The sequence below is a fragment of the Myotis lucifugus genome, unplaced genomic scaffold, assembly GCF_000147115.1.
Source record: "Myotis lucifugus unplaced genomic scaffold, Myoluc2.0 scaffold_42, whole genome shotgun sequence".
Lineage (NCBI taxonomy): Eukaryota > Metazoa > Chordata > Mammalia > Chiroptera > Vespertilionidae > Myotis > Myotis lucifugus.
The window spans coordinates 7,325,417-7,346,156 of NW_005871090.1; the positions used below are offsets into that span (position 1 = coordinate 7,325,417).

Below are 20,740 nucleotides of genomic sequence, written 5' to 3' on the forward strand. Positions count from 1 at the left end.
GGGCCTTAAAGGCTGGGAGTTTAGGGAAGGTCTCAGGGGAGGATTCAATAGAATATTCACCAGCTTTCCCAGGTGTGCCCTTTCAGGGTCATGGTCTCAGTTGTATTCCAGCTCCAGGCCCAGAAAAGCAGCAAAACCAGGTGGGTAACACCAGGTCCAGCTGCATTGACTAATGACCCCCTGCCCTGGAACTGACCAATCAAAGGTTCTTCTTGAGTCCTTTGTTTCTTAAAAATAAAATAATCCTCATGCCAGAAAGACACACTTTAGGATGGCAAATTTTGCTTCCCTACGGGTGCAAGGAGTTTATATGGAAGGAGAGCCCAGGAAGCTGGAGAGAGGGAAAGGGAGCAAAGGGAAGGAAGCAACAGTGTATGTAGATAAGCTGGTTGCTCCCATGGACGATTGGATCTGAGGGACTATGGGAATACCCCTCAAAATTCATCCCCCAACCATATAAAAGAAGGTGTAGAGATTAGCCAAAGAACATATATGCACTGCCATGGACTATGTGTGGTGAAGGCCAGAGGAAAGCTGGGTGGAGGTTGTGGAATGGGGAACAGCTGTAATAGTTGTTTAATAAAAAATAATAATAATAACTGGGGGGAAATGCAGTTCTCAAGGTGAGGAGGCTGGGGAGTTTATTCACCAACTGCCATCCCTCATTGGTGGGGAAGGCTCCTGGGACACCCTGGCCTACCCAGCCTGCCAGCTCACGGGAACTGAGGAGAATTCCTAAGGCAGAGAACTCCTGCCAAGCAAAGACACTCATATGGGGGCGACAGCCTCTGCCTCACCTGGAGACTAACCCCTGTTCCACAGGCGGGTGAATGCAGCCTGATACCTCAAAGACATGACCCTGCTCTCTGAAACCTTCACTGCAATGCTCTGAGATCCCAGAAACCAAGACCAGAGCTGGTGGGAGGCACACCCAGCCACACAAAGATTTTCAATAAAGCAGCCACCTTTCTCCCCTTTCCACTCCCTAAACCCCAGACTTGCTCCTCTGTAACCACTCATGCTAATTCTAACTGCTCAAGGGCCAGGAAACTCCAGTAACCGTGTCCTGTGTCCTGTGTCCTGTAGGATATCCAGTGTTCTCTAGGCTTCCCCAGAGGAGCAAAAGGAATTCTTCATGAGGACCCCAACAAAAGCAGAATTTCTGGCTCCCCCACCTTACATAGTTAGGAGGAACAGTTTGTTCATTCTAGTTGGCAATTACAAAAAAATGGCTGGTTTTTATTACTCTGAGCCATACCCTTCCAGAGAATCTTTCATGAGCTTTCTGAGCTAGGGATGGGTAGAGCGCCACCTGGTGGCTTAACAAGAGTTTGCTAGTCTCTGGTAGTCTCAAGGTGTTCAGTTACAGGTTGTGGAGGCCTTGGCAGCTACACCCCAAGTCCCTCCAGGGTCCTAGGTCTGTCTCTCTTCATCCTGTATTCAAGAAAAGGCAAAAATTGAGGTGCTACAGAGATGTGATTATAAAATAAGTCCTCTGAAGGTAAAAAAGATTTTAAAATTATTGACTATCTCTTCATCTGCCTGTTAGCCTCTTGGGTTCACTTTTATTATAAATCCTGCTCATTTCCCCATTGGGGTTCCTGTCTTTTTCTTGTTGATTTTCAAGCACTTGTGGTATGTCCTAGAGATTATCCCCTGATCAGTTTTAATCGATGCAAAAATCTTCTCCCTAATTTTTGCACGAGCTCATTAGTCCATTTGGATTCCCCTTTGTATGTTGTGCTAGCTGGGGGTCCAGTTTTATTTTTCTCCAAACAATGAGTCAATGTTCCCAACACCATATATTTTTTTATCCTTACTGTGGATATGTGTGTTGATTTTTGAGAGAGAGAGAGAGAGAGAGAGAGAGAGAGAGAGAGAGAGAGAGCCCCACAAACTTTTTGGTGTATGGGACAATGCTGCAACCAACTGAGCCATCCAGCCAGGGCCTAATACCATCTATTTATTAATCCAGCCTGTTCCTTCGACTTGTGATGCCACCTTCATTGCATATTAAATTTCCATATGCAAACTTATTATTATGTGACATGACCAATAAGATGCAACTCTATTATGACCTATATATTTATGGTTTGAGACAGGACATTCACACTAGATGGCTATTGTTGTGTTGGCTGTTGTCTTTTTATTGGACAATCTAAGGGAAAAGAGGTCAGTGCCCCTGCTGAAATAGTCAGGTATTACATGTGTCTTACGGCACACACCAGTTAAAAATAAAAATAAAAATCGCTGCCCTAGAGGCTAGCAGTACTGCAAGTTGTACAGACAAGCATGAAGCTCAGAACCTAAAGGTAGGGATGTAGAGTCACTACTGATCATTAATGTGGTGATCAGGCCTGGGGGGGGGGGCGGGCGGGCGGTTAGGGGAGGGAATAGATGCTTGATGTGCACTGTGTCTCCTCACCATTGAATTACATCAGCCAGTAGAGCATTTGTACAAATGTGAAGGCACTGAGTCCTAGCACCCTGGTCTTCCCTCTCTGCTCTGCCTCCCACTCTCATGCCTTCTTGTGTCTTCTCTATAGATATCCTCCTGTAGCTCCTAGAGCACCCAGAGCCAGAAAAGAGGCCCTCCAGAAAAACCCTTGGGTCACCCTGAGCCTCTCTTGGCTGCTAATGGTGCAGTTGCTTGCAAAAATTAATGCTGTGTCTCATTCAATTAATGCATGCCTCATTCTTCCAGAGCTTAACGAGATTAAAAGAATGTCGGGCGCCTGGCCCCTGAATATGAATGAGAGCTTTGCTTTCAGTCTCTGGCGCCCTTGCCTCCCTTGATGTTGAAACAGTCAGAAGATTAATGCACACCAGCTTGATGTCTGTGCCGTAAACAGGGAGCCAGGGAGGGAATGAAGAGGGAGAGAGACAGGGGGATAAGAACTGCAAATAGAGAGGGTATAGGACACGGCTGAATGCACCAGGCACTGGCTGTATGACAAAATCTAGTGCTGCCATTGGCTGGCATGTGGTGGGACAGTCCAGACCTACTCTGGCCAAGTTCAAATTTCTCTCACCTTCCAGTTAGGGTGGCTGTTCAGTCCTGGCATCTGGGCACTGGACAAATTCAAGACCATCTGAGTTTTCTTCTTGCAAGAAAAAGAATACCAACCTCTCTGTGATGTTTCCCCGTCCACAAAGTGGGCATGACTTCTTACAAGAGGAAGCTGCACTATTTGGTTTATTCTGTGACCTGTGGGTCACCTTTGTTGAACAAATTTTTTAAATAAGTAAAATGTAGATGGACCAAAAACAAAAGATGGTTTTCAATTTTCTATCTTTTATAAAATGAACCATAAAACTTAGCTCCCAGAAAGTTCAAACCATGCTTATTTTGGATGAGCTTCCTCCAGGAGAAAAGGATATTAACTCATAATTGGGTATTTGTTAGCAAAAATAGTGTGTTGATTTGTAAGTTAATGGCAGAGGATGGAAAATCTGAACCTGTTATTTGTTCTTCTGGACCTGTTATTTCTATTAGGGAGAAAATGGACTACATAAAGTAATAATCCTATGCATTTATTCACCAAATATTTATCAAGCTTAAGATAAACTCCAAGCGCCATGCTGATGCCCTGTGACACAGACGTGAACAAAATAGACACATGCCCTGTACTCAAAGACCTTGCCATCTGGTGGTGAATGAAGCACACAAACACTTGTCCTGGGAGGCTGAAAGTGTGGTGCTAATGGAAAACCCGGAGAGCTGGGTCCAGGAAGGCTTCCGGGGAAATGCCTGCTGAACACGGAGGGTAGTCAGGAGGAGGGTGAGCACTGGGGGAAGCTGCTATGCAGGCACAAGGGTGGCTCTGGGATGTTGAGGAGGAAAGAGAGGCCCTTAAGAGAGAAGACAATTTTATGTCCGTTTCACGCGTCATGCAAGAACCCTAGTTGTCCTTATTTAAACTGGGTTGCATGCCATGCGAGAGTGATGCTTGCACAATGGTGTCCTTTGGTCATGGGGGATGAGTAAGGAGTGTCCGCATCCAAGCTTTCACTGTGTGCAGCCCAGCCCCTTCATTTCAAAATTCCCGTGGACAGAAAGACTTAGGTCAGGGGACTAAAATTCTAGGCTCCTTGCCACAAAACAGTGAATCAAGCAGAGAACAATATGGCCCCAAAGGGCAATGTTTGGAGATTAGTGATAGAGGGACAGAAAGCCCATCCTGTTGGCTGCAGCTGAGTTAACCCTGGAGAGGCTGCAGCTGAGTTAACCCTGGAGATGTGACCCACAGGTGGCACAGGCGTGCCCCGTTTCCGTGTGGCACAGGCATGCCCTGTTTCCGTGTGCCTCCGCCCGATTCAGGTTTACACACACACACACACACACACACACACACACACACACAGTCCAGGACTGCAGCAGGCTGCTCCTTTTCAGCTGCCCAGCAAGGAGTCACTCCCACAGGCATCAGAGAGTAATGCCAACTTTACAAAGAAGCCGTAGGGGAGAAAGAGGAGGGGGTTGTACACGCACCCCATTACTAGTGTATGTTAGAATAAGCCACGCAACATTTGTCCTTCCCAAAGGCCTTTCTCAGATACAATGAGACCTAGAGTTCCTCCTTTCCTGACCCTGCACTTACCTACACTCTCCCTGCCCCTCCTGCCCTCTGCCCTCTGTCCTCTGGGATTTCTCCTGCAATATCTAATATCTATTACCTCCCCCTCACTGTTGTGCACAGTAACTTTATTTCTCCTCTGAGGCTTGGCCCCAGTCAACACCCAGTCTCAGAGGCTGGCCTTCCACTTAGAGACAGGAATGTCCTCAACCAAGGTGGGCTCTCCCCGTTGGGAATTGTAGCTAAGTTTGCTAGGGGAATAAGATCGTCCTCAAATAGTTGCATAAGGAAAGGTGAGGGTGGGGTCCCAAAAGGGTGGGTGGGCCCGTCTTCGCCTCCCGCTTGATCCTCTGAAGGTGTAGCCCTCACACCACACCCAGGTTGGGCTCTGGATTCCGCAGCGTCCCCAGGGCACCCAGGATGGAGGACCCTCCAGCCGCACCCGAGACCTGCGCCTTCTGGGAACTGGGGACCAAAACCCCATGTTTCCCTGCCCGCCGTGTCCACAGGTATCCGGATGCTGGACCAGCCGTTCATGACGGACATCATCGAGGCCTCCTCCATCAGCCACATGCCCCAGCTGATCGACATCTACAGCGCCAGCTGGGGCCCCACAGACAACGGGAAGACGGTGGACGGGCCGCGGGAGCTCACGCTTCAGGCGATGGCGGATGATGTGAAACAAGGTAACGTCGGTCCTGCCAACAGGAGGCCCTGCTCCATCACGCGGGTGGAGAGGAGGTGACGATAGAGGAGGAAGGGAAAGTGTGTGGGGGGGCGACAACAGTGGCCACAGTCTCTCTACTCATCCCCCTAGTTTTACATAAAGTCAAAGAGGCCAAAAAAGGAGTTAGGCGTGCAGATTTGTTCAAGTTAGCGTGCAGATCTGCGGAGGACAAAGGGTGGAGCGGGGAGGCCAGAGGAGGCAGGGGCGCCTTCAGATGCAGGCAGTGAGCACGCCGGGCCCCTGAAAAGGAGAGGGTAGAAGGAGGGTCCTGTTCTGCCCTGGTGCCCACAGGAAGGGGCCTGACAGGAGAGCCCGCAGGCAGTGGGGCGTCTGTGCAAACCCCTGCGTGGATCCAGCGGGGGCTGTAAACCCACGTTTCCATGGCCTCCCAGACATTAGCCCAGGAACAGACAGAGCCAAGGAGACGGGACCAAGGCAGAGGGCAGCGGGGATTCTCTTGCTGAGATCCAAGGGCAGCGGCCACCCAGACGAGCCTGCCAGGCTCCGGGGTCAGAGCCTCCCTAGCTTCAGGTCCCAGGTGCGCACTCGGTGTCTAAGCGTCTATTGTCCGCAAGTGACGTGACCTCACTGTGCCTCAGTTTTCTTGCCTGTAAAATGGTGATAACAATACGTTCTTCCTGGGATCTTTGTCCGCTGTAAATGAGGTAAATACACAAGTGCTTGGGACTGGGCCATGCCCCCCAGAGGGTTGGTGCCTGCCCTGGCCATGTGGAAGCTTAACCCACAGCCCCCACACTCTGTGCATGAAGCAGGCTGTGTCACTAGGCTCGTGGGGTCTGTGGATCAGGAATTCAGGTGGCCCCGTGGGGATGCTTGTCCCTGCTCCCCGTTCCTGGGCCTCAGCTGGAAGACTCGTGGCTGGAAGACTTATGGAAATGTTGTGTTTTCACATGTTCTTGCAATGTGCTGAGTTCAGAATCTCTCCCCGTCGGTGCCATCACACCCACAAGGCAGTGTAGTCATTTTGCCACATGAGTCTTCATTCAGGATTGGATTTGCCATCAGGGTGACACCCAGGTTACTTCTCAGCCACCGTGTGGGAAGGCCAACGATGACACAATGGTGTGTAGAGTGAGAGTAATTAGGTCCTAAGTGAGGGGACAGGCAAGAATATGACGTGTAGAATATGGGCACTGGGAAATCCATTTTAGGAATTTTTTTTTAATTTTGCTTCTTGGGTTTTGACAAATTTCAACTAGATGAAATGCCCATAGCCATATTTGGATACATAAACCAGCACTATCATAAAGTGTAAAATGCATCTATTCTATGTATATATTTAAACTATTTACAGTCTGTATGTGGAAATATATAAATTCATTACTTATACATTTATAACACTAAAAGAGGTATAGGGACAAAATACTATTTTTAACAGTAGCCTAAAAAGGTAAAAATATTGAAGAAAATTAGAGCAGACAGGTGAAGTTTACTTTCACTTTTTTTTTAAGAGTTACAACAGGGGTCCTCAAACTTTTTAAACAGGGGGCCAGTTCACTGTCCCTCAGACCGTTGGAGGGCCGGACTATAGTTTAAAAAAAAACTATGAACAAATTCTTATGCACACTGCACATATCTTATTTTGAAGTAAAAAAACAAAACAGGAACAAATACAATATTTGTATTTGCATGTGGCCCACGGGCCGTAGTTTGAGGACCCCTGAGTTACAATATGCCAAGCCTTCTTTTATTTTTTATAGTCACTATGCTGGACATTAGATACCCAGAACTTACATATCATAGAACTGGAAATGTGTACCCTTTTGACCAACATCTTTTCAATCCCCTCACCCCCACCCCTGCAGCCCCTGGTAACAATCATTCTACTCTCTGTTTCTATGAATTTGGTTTCTTCAGATTCCACATGTGAGGTCATACAGTATTTGTCTTTCTCTGACTTATTTTACTTAACATAATGCCCTCAACTTCCATCCATGTTGTCACAAATGGCAGCTTTTCTTCTTTTTTATGGCTGAATAATATTCTACTGTGTATATGTCAACATTTTCTTATCCACTCTTGTATCAATGCACACAGGCTATTTCCATGTCTTGATTGTTATAAATAATGCTGCAAAAGTATGGGAGAGCAGATATCTCAGCTACTGATTCGTGTCCTATGAATATACAGAGTGGGGAAAAAGTAGGTTTACAGTTGTAAGTACAACTGCTACCCCTTTCTTTCCTTCTCGTTGCCAACCATGGCCTCCAAAATCATTCCTTAGCTTTTGTCCCGATGTCAGTTTTTGTAATCCTATTGAATCTAAGCTTCTGAATATGAAGCAGCATAAAATTTGTAAAAGAATTGATTAAATGAGCTCAGCTTGATTAGAGTAAATTTAGGCATGAAAAATCTAACTTTAGATCCTCAAGTTGTTGCTTGCTCACACACACTCCTAGTCTTAATGGGCTAAAGCTCTCCTTGGACAAAAATTGACAGCATCTGGGCCCTAAACAATAGTAAACAGTAAGTCAACCTTAGAACATGGGTCAGCTAACCTTGGCTCACAGGCCAAATCTAGCCTACCAGCTGTCTTTGCAAATAACATTTTATTGGAACACAACCAGGCCCATCAAGGCCTTTGTATCCTTCCAGCCACAATTTCTCTTCCAACCAGAACTGTCACTAGCTCCACATGGGAGGAAGCACATGAATGGAATCATCACTCAGAATGACGGAATTTTCTGCTTAGCCCAGTGATGGCGAACCTATGACATGTGTGTCAGAGGTGACACATGAACTCATTTTTTGGTTGATTTTTCTTTGTTAAATGACATTTAAATATATAAAATAAATATCAAAAATATAAATCTTTTTCTATGGTTGCAAATATCACAAAATTTCTATATGTGACACGGCACCAGAATTAAGTTAGGGTTTTTCAAAATGCTGACACGCCGAGCTCAAAAGGTTCGCCATCACTGGCTTAGCCTGTCCATATCTCCATCTTCATGAGGTGGCTGACCTTGCATGATAGGAGGTTTGCTTCCTCTGGGCAGGGATTGTTGTTTAAGGATTGGCATGAATATGTGGAGAACTGAGCTTGAGAGCTGGGATACCTGTTCCTCATTGGCTGTGGGACTTCAGATTAGTGACTTAGTTTCTCCATTCCTCACTTTCTTCTTTTGCAAGATAGCCACATCAGTGCTTCTCAAAGTGTGGCCACTGGCCCACCAGGGACTTTGTGAGAAACCTAGAATCTCAGCCCCACCCTACCCACCCAACCTGATGTATCAGAATCTGCATCTTAACAAAATCCCATTAAAGTTTGAAAGGATGCGTATCATGTAACCCTAAGATACTGAGACCATAATATATATTGTTCTAAAAGGGCCACTATGTGTAGAAAAGGGAAGTAGAGGTAACTCATTTTCTGGAGGCCATGGCACTGCATGTCCTCATCAGGGTGGTGCCTTGGATGGGTTGACAGCTGACTGAGCCGTATGCTCTACTGTATCTCTCAGTTACAGGAACAGAGACCCAGCTAGCTCAACTGAATGTGTTTATTATTGTAAAGATGTAGGAGGAGTGATGAGGGCAACAGAATGGATTCAGGCAGGACCTTATACAGACTGGAACCAGACATGTTCTAGACCCAAGGTGGCTGCAGGAATCTTACCAAAGAGTGTGTAGAGATCCCCACTAGGGCCCTGCAATCATGAGGCTCGGCCACTCTCACCTTGCTGTTTCTCACTGACTTTATATATTTATCTCTTCAATCAATGTTTTCTCCTCCTTGAGGTTTATGCTCACATGGTACTTCTTGGACAAGGTCCCATTAGCACCCTCCTTTATCACAACCTGTCAGCCTCTACCCAACTGCCATCTGCTCCATTCCAATGTGTTAGGGGGATTTTGGGCCCAACGTTAGGGGAGGCATCTTCCGCCTGCTAGATTCCAAGGGAGGTTCTTTTGGATCAGTTAGAGTTTAACTGTTAGACGGTTGCTAGCACAGCCCCTTTCTTTTCTATCCCAATAACTTCAAATGGCAGTCATCTATATTTGTCCTGGCCTTTCAGCCCTCTGATGACGTTTTTTCTGAGCTGTTGAATTCTTTCAACGGTCTAAACAGAAATATAAGACCATATGCTCCCCCGCTGTTATGGGTTTAATTGTGTCCCCCAAAATTTATATGTTGAAGTCCTAGTTCCCAGTATCTAGAATGTGATCCTATTTGGAAATAGTGTCATTATAGATGTGATTAGTTAAGATGAGGTCATACTGGAGCATGGTGGGCCCCTAATCCAATAAGTCTGGTGTCTGTATAGAAAGGGTAATTTGGACACAGAGAGAACACCATGAGAAAATGAAAGCAGAGATTGGGGTGATGATTCTACGAGCCAAGGAGCATAAAAGATTGGCAACAAACCACCAGACGCCAGGAGCAAGAGAGAAAAGAGATCCTTCCTCCATAGCCCTCAGAAGAAACAAGCCCTGCCAGCACCTTCACCTTGGACTCTGGCCTCCAGAACTGCTAGACAATATGTTTCTGTTGTTTATGCCGCCAGCCTTGTGGTACTTTGTTATGGCAGCCCTAGAAAATCAATACAGCTCCTACTTAGAATGGACAGTCAAAAAGGGGAGTTGGCCAGACCCAAGCACTATGGAAACCACATGGACACTTTGCCAGGCTACTTGTGATGTTTATAGCCAAGATGACTGATAGTTCATCTAAGGACAACTTTTTTCTTCTCCTCTGGGACCTTGAGAGTATCCTTCCTCCATTTTCTAACATAGTCCCTCAAAGGAGAAGCGTGCAAAATTTCCCGTGATATAATGCCGGGAGAGGAAAATGTGTCTGCATTAGGGGCAGTGCCATGCTGGAGTTGGCTCCTGATGACATCACATGGGTAACTTGAAATTAGATATGGAAATTGGCAAATAGAGATTTTTTTGTGCCCCCAGCATTTGCCAGCACACTCCTGGTTGAGGACTACTGACTTTTCTTCAACTATAGCAGTTAGATACCTACTTATTCTCCCCAGAATAAAAAGCCAGCTTTGCCTTCATGAGTCTGGGAATTCCCTTTGGAAAGAGGAAAAGCACCTGAAACACTAAGGTTTTGTTTTTCCCAAAAATGACAAGTTTCCCACCCTGGACGATTGCTCAATGGTTAGAACATCAGCCCGAGAACCGAAAGGTCATGGGTTCATGTCTGGTCAAGGGCATCTACCTGGGTTGCAGGTTTCCCTTTCCCCTCCCTTCCACTCTCTCTAAAATCAATGGAAAAATATCCTCCAGTGAGGATTAACCAAAAAAATGACAAGTTTCCCAAGACTGTGGAGGAACAACTTTTCTAAGTAATTCAAGTAAAAAAAACCTCACGCCTTAAACCATTCAGCATTCATAAACTTAACAAAGAGATCCCAGAAACACAATTATGAAATAGAAAAGTGAGTTTCTGAAAGTGAACAGTAGCTAAACATTGACACCAGGATGGGGCCTGTTGGGGAAATAATAAAGTCATGTTTTATTACAAGGTTATGCCAATCAGCTCTTGACATTCAGCCTGAGACAGCAACAAGGACCCCTGACATTTGAATGGCACCATGCCGTTTACAGAGCGGGGGGGTCTCCCAACAGGATCCAAGGGGAGGTGGTGATGGTGCAGCCCCATGTCAATACCCAGAGACCCTTTAGGACTTTTTAGGATGAAACTTGTACAAACAGCTTGTTTCCTTACCGCACTATTCATTGTGTGGCTGGTAAGAAATGGTTACACATCCAAGCCCAGCACCAGTGACAGCAGGTGCCCAGGGAAACACTTGGCAGATGGCCCCCTTCCCGGCAGACGTGAATTTTCACTGAGAAGCATTTTTTGACACTCGAGGCCAAAAGAGAGTCAGGCGAGCAGGTGACATGTGCCCTCCGTGAGAATTTACAATGCAGATGGTGCTCGGTGCAGCACGCCCCTGGGTGCCTCCTGTCATTTTCCACGGACTTCTGAACTCTTCCACCGCACCTCACGTCTGGGCATTTCTCTCTCCTCCATCTGTAGCCTCCCCTGCTGCAACTCAAAGGGCCTTTTCAAGTGTGACTGCTCTGCAAAGCATGCCAAGCACGCCAAAACCTAAGAGAGAATTTGTTATGACTTATCTTCAGATGACAGCATGTAAATATTTTAGAAAGTAAAGCGAGGATGATAAAAAATACATGGCTTCTCATTTGACTTTCCCCCAGGCTCTGGGGATGATTCTCTCCTGGTTTCAAGGTGACACTTTTGAAGAGTGTTGTAGAGTTTTGTGAGTGGTCATGTATTATACATTCCTGTTATATATTTCCTCCCCGTTATTTCCGTTGTCTGGTCTCCTAGAAAGAAAAACCCACCTCTGCAAGGTGGTCTCCACCTAAACAAAAGTCAGATAATTACCTTTGGCACAAAGGCAATTCTTACGCTTGCCTTTCAACTTCAGCATCCTGCAGACAGGTTTTGTTTGACCAACATCTGTATGTATAAAACCCTAATATGCAAATAGACTGAACAGCAGAACCACCGAACAACCAAACTGGTTGCTATGACATGTGCTGACCACCAGGGGGCATGCACAGAACATGATGGGTGCCAACCACGGTGGGATGGTGGAGCAGGTGAGTGGGGGAGCCAGACCAAGGCTTCACCAGTGGCTGTCATCTGGGCAAGCCTCTGGTGGTTACTGAAAATTCTTTGCTCCCACACGCCATGGTCCCGCCCGGTGCTCACACCCACTGACGGGGCCCAGCACCGGCCGCAATCACTTGGTGCCATCAGTGGGTGTGAGCAGCGGCTGCCAGCCCCAATGGCCCCTGAGGGCTTCTCCACCTCCCCCTGCTCCTGAGGGGCAATTGAGGCAGCAGCCGCCGCTCACACCCACTGACAACGCCGGCCCTGGCTGGTGCCAGCCCCAATTGCTTCACGCCATCAGTGGGTGCGAGCAGCGGCAAGAGCGGGGCTGCCCCAGACAGGGAACCAGGAGCCATGGTGGGAGGGGCCAGGCAGGGGCACGGAGGATGGGCGGAGACCCGGCCCTGTGCACCCCGCAGCCTTGTAGCCCAGTTCCTTTCAAGGTGCACAAAATCATGCACTGGGCCCCTAATGGTAATGATAAAAAGGACGAGGGATACCTTGCTGATGTATCTCAGTGGTTGAGTGTTGACCTGTGAACCAGGAGGTCACAGTTCGATTCCCGGTCAGGGCATATGCAGGCTTGATCCCCAGTGTGGGGCATAGCAGGAGGCAGCCAATCAATGATTCTCTCTCATCATTAATGTTTCTATTGCTCTCTCCCTCTCCCTTCCTCTCTGAAATCAATAAAAAAAATTTTTTTAAAAAGAAAGGAAGGAAGGAAGAGGGAAAGGAGAATAAGAGACTTTGCTCTGGAGTGTACTGTTTGCCACAGACCCCACCACTCCCAATTGTATCACATCTGCTTCACACAAAATCATCACCTACCTGGATCCTTAGGGATCTGAGTTTGCATCTCCAAAGTTTGCTCAATAAATACATGAGGAGGCAACAGAGAAAATGAGAGGAAGGGAAGAGGAAAAGTTTTCCTTTATCTCAATGCTTTCCTCTTCACTTCATAGTCCACATGTTGAATTTACAGTTAAAGCAATCTTCACATTGTATATGGGAAGTAGGTTACAGGCAGAGACCCCGGGATTATGAGATATCTAATAAGTAACTTCTTAGTCTGGGACGCCCCAGAAGCAGACCCTGAGACAGGATTGAGTTCAAGTAGTTAATTTGGGAAACAAGGGACCACCAGTAGTAAATAGGGAGGTATGACAAGGAAGAAAAGGACCAATAAAGGGTGTGCTATTGAGCCAACTATCGCTGTGAGCAACTGGAGCATAATCCCATTGGGAAGCCGGCAAACTACGTAAAACACACCGAAGGTGTCCCACCTGATGTCAAGGGAGCGGGGTAAACGTCACTGTCTAAGTAAATGCCCCAGCGCTTTCAGCCCAAGGGCAAGTGTGCAGAGCAGCCTTCAGACTCTTGGGAGAAAGCCCTTAGACCAGTGGTTCTCAACCTTCCTAACCGCGACCCTTTAATACAGTTCCTCATGTTGTGGTGACCCCCAATTTCATTGTAACAAATTGAACATAATTAAAGCATAGTGATTAATCACAAAAACAATATGTAATTATATATGTGTTTTCCGATGGTCTTAGGCAACCCCTGTGAAAGGGTCGTTCGACCCCCAAAGGGGTCGTGACCCACACAAGTTGAGAACCGCTGCCTTAGACCAAGAGGTGCCTGTGCTGGCATTTGGAAATCCCCAGTGCACAGAATATATAAGGTCTAAGGGATATGGCCGATACCCACTGCCGCCTCTGCTACAATCTCCAACCTGCAGTTTGAGTAAAACCTAATCTGAGTCCTAGAGCCATTGCTCTCTGGGTCTAATGGACCAGCCCATGTATTTGCTGGGCAGAAAAAGATGGAGCCCTTGCGTAGAGACTGATGGAGCAACAAAGGCCAGCATACGGGACACGGTCTCTTATATCACGCTAACAACCAGGAGGAGAATTCAGGTAACACTCGAGGGCCTTGAAAGTGACAGTTGATTCATGAATTTCTTTCCACATCTTGAGGAAGTGCAGCCACCCAGAGCACCCCTGACATGTCTTTGGCTGGTTCCAATGACTACATCCCAACCTCGTATTAATCACACTCAGAGTGCTACCAAAGAGAAAAGCTTAAGGCTATTTCAGGACACGGCCATAGGAAGTCCTTTGAGGCACCGATGAGACAGAGCACTGATTGTTTATTCCCTGGGGAGCTGCAAAGGGCACACGCACGGATCATCGGGCCAGAATGTACCAGAGAGGGGTCACTTGCAAGAGATTGGGTCAAAAGCCACCATCCAGAAAAGGGAGGCAGGTGGAGGGCTGCCTAGGGAGACAGTGATTAATCCGGAATGGGCCAGGCTGGTGCGGCCTGCTGGAATTTCATCAGAGCAGTGGGTCTGACACAGGGGCAGCAGGTGCCGAGGCCTCTGGCGGGCAATGAATGCCTCCTGCCAAGGAGCTCTCAGGAATTCTCCAGGAACCGATTTATGCCCTAAAGGCAAACGAAGGTTCGCAGCTGAGCAGGGCTGCCGCAGGGAGGACTACACGGTTCAGCCTCTGAAACCGGTATTGCGGCTACAATCCCTCCTTTCACTTCTGACAAGAAACGGAAGACAGGGTCGGTGGGCTTCAGGTGACGACACCATCCTCCTTTCGGCTTTCCCAGAGATTCTGATACCCTCACCCCACTCCTGGTGGACTCCACAGGACCCGATGCGGGCACCAGGCCGGCTCTGCGATGCCCGTAGCCGGCTGCAGGGCCAGCCATCCTCTCTCTGCACCTCTCCTGAGGACTTCTGGGCACCATGGATTTACACTCCTCAGTGTGCTCCGTGGGAGTTAACACCCCCGGGACAACCATCAGCCTCGCTGTCCTGGTGGCAGGTTCACTAGGGGTCTCTGGAGGGACTGAGCCCACTTGCCCTCAGGGAAACCTGCTCATCAGCTCACGCTGGGTTGTCACTTCTCCCTCCTGTCTCTTGCTACCCCACCGCTCACTAATGCTTCTTGAGACCATCGCTCCCCAAATTAACTACCTGCTCTGGATTCCTTGTCGCAACAATCACTTTTGAAGAAATTGGGACCAACCCCCTTTTCCCTATAGGTATGGCCAGCAATTCTCTGAAAGTAAGCCCAGCTCCTTTCAGAATCCATTCACCCATCGCCCCTGCTGAAGGCCCTGTATGACTTAGTACCCCCTCCAACACTCCATGTGTGGAAAAGTAGTAGATAAAGAATGAAAACGCCCAGCCGGCATGGCTCCGTGGTTGATCATCAACCTACGAACCAGGAGGTCACAGTTGGATTCCCGGTCAGGGCACATGTCCGGGTTGGGGCTCAATCCCCAGTAGGGGATGTGCAGGAGGCAGCCCATCAATGATTCTCTCTCATCATTGATATTTCTATCTCTCTCTCCCTTCCTCTCTGAAATCAATAAAAATATTTTTAAAAAAAAAAACAGCTGCACAAAAAAAAATAACTCAATCACTGGTATTGTGGCAAAGAGAAATTTCTAAGCATAAACGCAAAGGGAAAATATTTAACAAAAAAAGTAATAAGTATTATTACATAAAACCTTTAAAAATTTCTGCAAGTCTGATCATTGTTAAAGCTAAGTAATGGATAAAGTGAGAGTTATACTATTCACTCTACTTGAGTGGTTCTTAATGTCTTTCAAATTAAAAGGTTTTTATTCACACTAAAAAAGTGTAAGGCAATTTAGTAGGTGGTGCAGTTGCTAAGAGTAAGAATATATATCTAAGGAAAAGTGAGAAAAGCAATGTTCTAATTTTATACGAATGGCTACTTGTGGTTTGTGCCGTGCCGGCTCGGCCATGGGTGAACCTGAGAGGGGGCGGTGAAGGATTTAGAAAAGACAGACAAGAAAATAAAGCTGGGTCTAGGTGGGACGCTGCTCTCTGATGGAGAGACAGCGCCACGGCCTGCAAGCCGAGTCTTTATTTTATAACCAGATTCCATGAGGCAAAGTAAGGGCATGGTTACAACGTTCTCACAGGTTTCAAATCTACTCAATTACATGCACCTGATCAAGCTTTGTTTACTTGCTGCACCTCTCACAGCCCTTATCACTCAGCTACGTGGGGTCACAGGTTCAGACCATAAGGTCAAGCTTACAACTATAGCCTTTGGCTCTAATTGTGCTGGGACTTGCACGTGGCTTTGCCACAGAGGATCGTGCCCTCTCATTAGTCCCAGGCTTGAACCTGTCCAAACGCTATAGCCAATCTCCACAGTGGTTTGGGATAAAAATTCTAGAGACTGCATACACAGATTTTTTTAATGCTCTATCTGATATGACTTAAATGGAAGTGAATAGGGTGAACTGTATCAGTCAGGAGAGGCTACCTTATGCTGTGGTAACAAGCTGCCCCAAAAGCTCAGAAGCTTTAAAACACCAAGATTTCTCATTCAGCTACACATCCCTCTTGGTCAGCAGGAGGTTCTGCTCGTCACAGTCTCTTAGGGATCAGGGCTGACTTCTGGAGCATTGCCAATCACTGTGCAGAGGGAAAGAGAGAACTGTACTGAACAGTAACTGGTTCAGCCTAAAATTGATACTATGGGTCAATCGTTCCCACTTACAACTCATTGATTAAAATGGGCCAAGCAGAGCATTATCATAGGCCTAGATAGTGGACAGCTAGAAATATTTGGCAAACAGCACCAATGACTCTCACAATGGCCCAGAGTAACTGCTAAGTGACAAAAAAAGTAACCAGTGGCATAGTGAGGACAAACATAAATGTCAAATACATTTGTGAATAATTTAAATGAAATTGTTTCATGAGCTGTGTTTGAAGAAAGACAATATGTATACATCAATGCATTGTTTTATATGGTATTTTAAATGTGTATTTGTAAAAAAATATAATGGGAAAACTTCTGCAAGTCTAAATGCAATATACAAAAGAAAAGAAAAAAATTGCTCAATATATATGCAATATAGATGATAGAAATTTCGTTATGAGCCTTAATATAGGAAGAGCTCTAACAAATCAATAAAAAGAATATCATGAAAGAAAAATAGGCAAAGGATATTATATTTGGGAACTTGGTGCTTTGCTATTCATAAAGCAAGAACACAAATAAAGGTTCCCTGGCCAAGTGACTCAGTGGTTAGAGCATCCATCCACACACTAAAGGGTTGTGGATTCGATTCCCAGTCAAGGGTATGTACCTGGGTTGCAGGTTCAACCTCAGCCACAGTCTGGGTGCATGCGGTAGGCAACCAATCCATGTTTCTCTTTCTCTCTCCCCTCCCCTCCCTCCCCCCTTTCACTCCTCTCTCTCTAAAAATCAATGGAAAAAATATCCTCAGATGAGGATTAACAAAAAAAAAGAAAGAAAATGATGTGCACAGCAGTACTTTAAAACCTAGAAGTAGCCTTCCATGTATGTCTAAGAAAAGGAGTAAATTATAGAATGGCTATTTAGACTAATAAAAATTATGGTGCAAAAGAATATTTAATTGTTGAGGAAATGTTAATGATATAATAGTAAGAAATACATTTTAAGCAGAGCCACAAAAGTGGATATATTTTTATGGCCCCAATTTTATTATTAAACCTGTTCTTATACTTTGCATTTATATATAAAACTTTCAGGAATCCACTAAATATCACCAGTGATTTCCTAATCATGGAAGATTATAAAGGATTTTTTTTTCTTCAGAGTCTATATACTAATTATTCTACAATGAATGTGATTTTCACAATAAATATACAATAACTTTTTAAAAGTCTATCAGTGTTATATTACGATGTCAAGATGACTGGAAAATAGTATAGTTGAGTGTCTAGGAAAAGGTAAGTTAGACCAGAAGACTGGCCTCCAGCATCTGCAGATAATACCACTGGGCTAGGGCCTGGTCTGGCCATCACCCCGAGTCACTGGGCATTGGTTACCGGGACTGATTCACTTTAGCCCTAAGCTCCTCAAAGCGGGATTTTCACCTCCTGGGATCCAGGTGTGTGCTAGGGACACACAGAGCCAAGCACTAGCTGGAACTTTATCTAGACTGATGGTGAGGAATTTGTGACATTTTTGTATTATGAGCACAATACAAAATCTGCATAAACTTTTTTAAAAGGTTGGGTTAGTGAGAGGCTCTTTAGGCGATGCTCTGAACACCAGCACCTGCACACTCAGTGTCCTTGCCAACAGGTTAGAGCAGTTCCCCTGCCTCGGCACATGGACACTGTGAGCCAGATCATTCTTCGCTGTGGGGACATGGCGGACTGTCATGTATTGTGAAAGTTGAGTAGTCTCCCTGGCCTCTACCCACTAAAGCCTAGGAGTGCATACCTGCACACACAGTTGTGCCCACCAAAATTGTCTCCAACAGTGCCAAACACCCCCTTGGGCGCAAAACGCCCCTCGTTGGAAAACACAGTAGTTAAATACAGTCAGTAGCGCCTGGGTGAACATTCTCATTTGGTGAAAACTCTAGCGAGGCACTGATTCTGCTAAACAGCGAGAGACCGATTCAAAGACAGAATTCAAAGTGGAGTTGCACCATGTGCTAAATTTCATCTAAATGAATTTGCCATCTTCAAAAAGAATAATAATAATTTTGTATGTTGCCGAAACCGGTTTGGCTCAGTGGATAGAGCGTCGGCCTGCGGACTGAGGGGTCCCGGGTTCGGTTCCGGTCAGGGGCGTGTACCTGGGTTGCGGGCACATGCCCAGTGGGAGATGTGCAGGAGGCAGCTGATCGATGTTTCTCTCTCATCCATGTTTCTAACTCTCTATCTCTCTCCCTTCCTCTCTGTAAAAAATCAATAAAATATATTTTAAAAAAAATTAATAATATTGTATGTCAAATATATGTCAATAAAACAAATGTAGTAGGGGAAGTAGAAGAGGAGCAAGCAATTCCAGTGTCAACAGTGCAGACAGGTCTGACTGCCATTCTATTCTCTGACTCTGCACTGCAGAAAAAGGGCGGAGACCCTCCCACCACCACACACACACACACAGGGGACAGCCCACTCTCCCAGGCCCAGCTCCCACCCACAGTGCAGGCTCCTGAGTCATCCCTGGGTGGGTGACCACCCCCCCATGCCCCATTTGGGTTTTTTGGCTTTTGTTTACCACTTGTTCCTTGGATAAAATTCCCTCGGTTGAACTGCCCAGTATGGCAATGTTTGCCTGACTGAATCTTAAGTGATGGTGTTCAAAGTTAACTTGGGGAAAATTGACATCGCTGTGGTGCTGTCTTTCTATCCAAGAACATGATGTGTTGTTGTGTCTTTCCAGTAGGTCAAGCCATCTGTCCTCCCACGGAGTTTCTTTTCTTTTTATTTATTTATTTTTTGGGTTTTTAGAGAGAGAGAGAGAGAAAGAGAGAGAGAAAGAGAACAAAAATCCGTTTGTTGTTCCACTTATTTATGCATCCATTGGTTGCTCCTTATGTACACCCTAACCGGGGATCAAACCCACAGCCTATTGTATCAGGATGATGCTCTAACCAACTGAGCTACGTGGCCAGAGCAGTACTCCTATAGAGTTTCAAAGTTTTAGTTGGTCTTTTTTCCAATTTGTTGAGTTTCTTCCAGAGTATTTTATCCTTCGTGTAGCTAGTGTAAATGGTGCCGCCACATAAGATTGCTGTGAGGATGCGATATGTCAACATATAAAGTACTTACTAGTAGACTGACCCCTGACACATACAGTAAGTGCCATAGAAGTGCTTGCTATGACTGTCCTCCAACTGACTGTTGTTTAAATGTGGGTCATAGTCTCGATTGCTGTGTCTTGATTGCTGCCCAGTTGCTGTTCAGGTGAAGCCGGGGCAGAACTGGATCTTAGGGCATCATTTTAACAGTGTTAACCTAAAAAGAAAAGGCCAAAGTGAGAGGCAACAAGAGAAATCCCAAGGGTTGTGGTTAGGAGACTAAGGCAAGGGATATTTATGAGAAATGGAAGGGCAACATTTACATCAATAGAAGGAAGGAAGGGTAACATAATGATGCTACTTCTAAAGAATTTTCTTTATTTTCAGTCCGAAGTCACAGTATCTGCTTTCTCCTCATTTTTTTTGCAAACAGTTGTTTGAGATATAATGTTGCTGTAGGCCCAGTCCAAAGGTTAGTGCCCCGTTTTCACATTCTAAAGGTGCGAGGGGCAAGGCAGTTCTGACCCCATTGGAAAGTGGCTCTGTTTAAGTTACTTTTACAACAGGAAAGTGCAGCGTGCCAATAACAGACCTGTCCCATACTCAGTTCTCAGTCCTCTTAGAGATGCCCTATCCCCACTCATCTGCTCCAGAACCAGGGTTTTATCCTCACTGGTCTATTTTTTTTTTAATTCTTTATTGTTTAAAGTGTTACATGCGTCTCCTTTTTTCCCATTGACCTCTCCCCGGCCACCCCCACCCCCTAGCACAGTGATGGCGAACCTTTTGAGCTCGGCGTGTCAGCATTTTGAAAAACCCTAACTTACCTCTGGTGCTGTGTCACATATAGAAATTTTTTGATATTTGCAACCATAGTAAAACAAAGGCTTATATTTTTGATATTTATTTTATATATTTAAATTCCATTTAACAAAGAAAAATCAACCAAAAAATGAGTTCGCGTGTCACCTCTGACACGCGTGTCATAGGTTCGCCATCACTGCCCTAGCACATGCCCTCACCCCCCTACTGTCTGTGTCCATTGGTTAAGCTCATATGCATACATACAAGTCCTTTGGTTCATCTCTTACCCCCTTACCCCCCGCCTTCCCTCATAGGTTGGACAGTCTGTTCGATGCTTCTATGACTCCAGTTCTATTTTTGTTCATCAATTTATGTTGTTCATTATATCCCACATATGAGTGAGATCATGTGATATTTATC

General features: G+C 45.9%; 1 protein-coding gene across 1 annotated transcript in view; it reads left to right on the top strand.

The window, feature by feature from the left end:
- Positions 1-20,740, top strand: part of PCSK2 (proprotein convertase subtilisin/kexin type 2) — a 253,572-nt gene that overhangs the window by 211,743 nt on the left and 21,089 nt on the right. Inside the window, 1 exon segment of the mRNA XM_023753214.1 lies at positions 5,087-5,268. Within this exon segment, the coding sequence (XP_023608982.1) occupies positions 5,087-5,268 (182 nt within the window).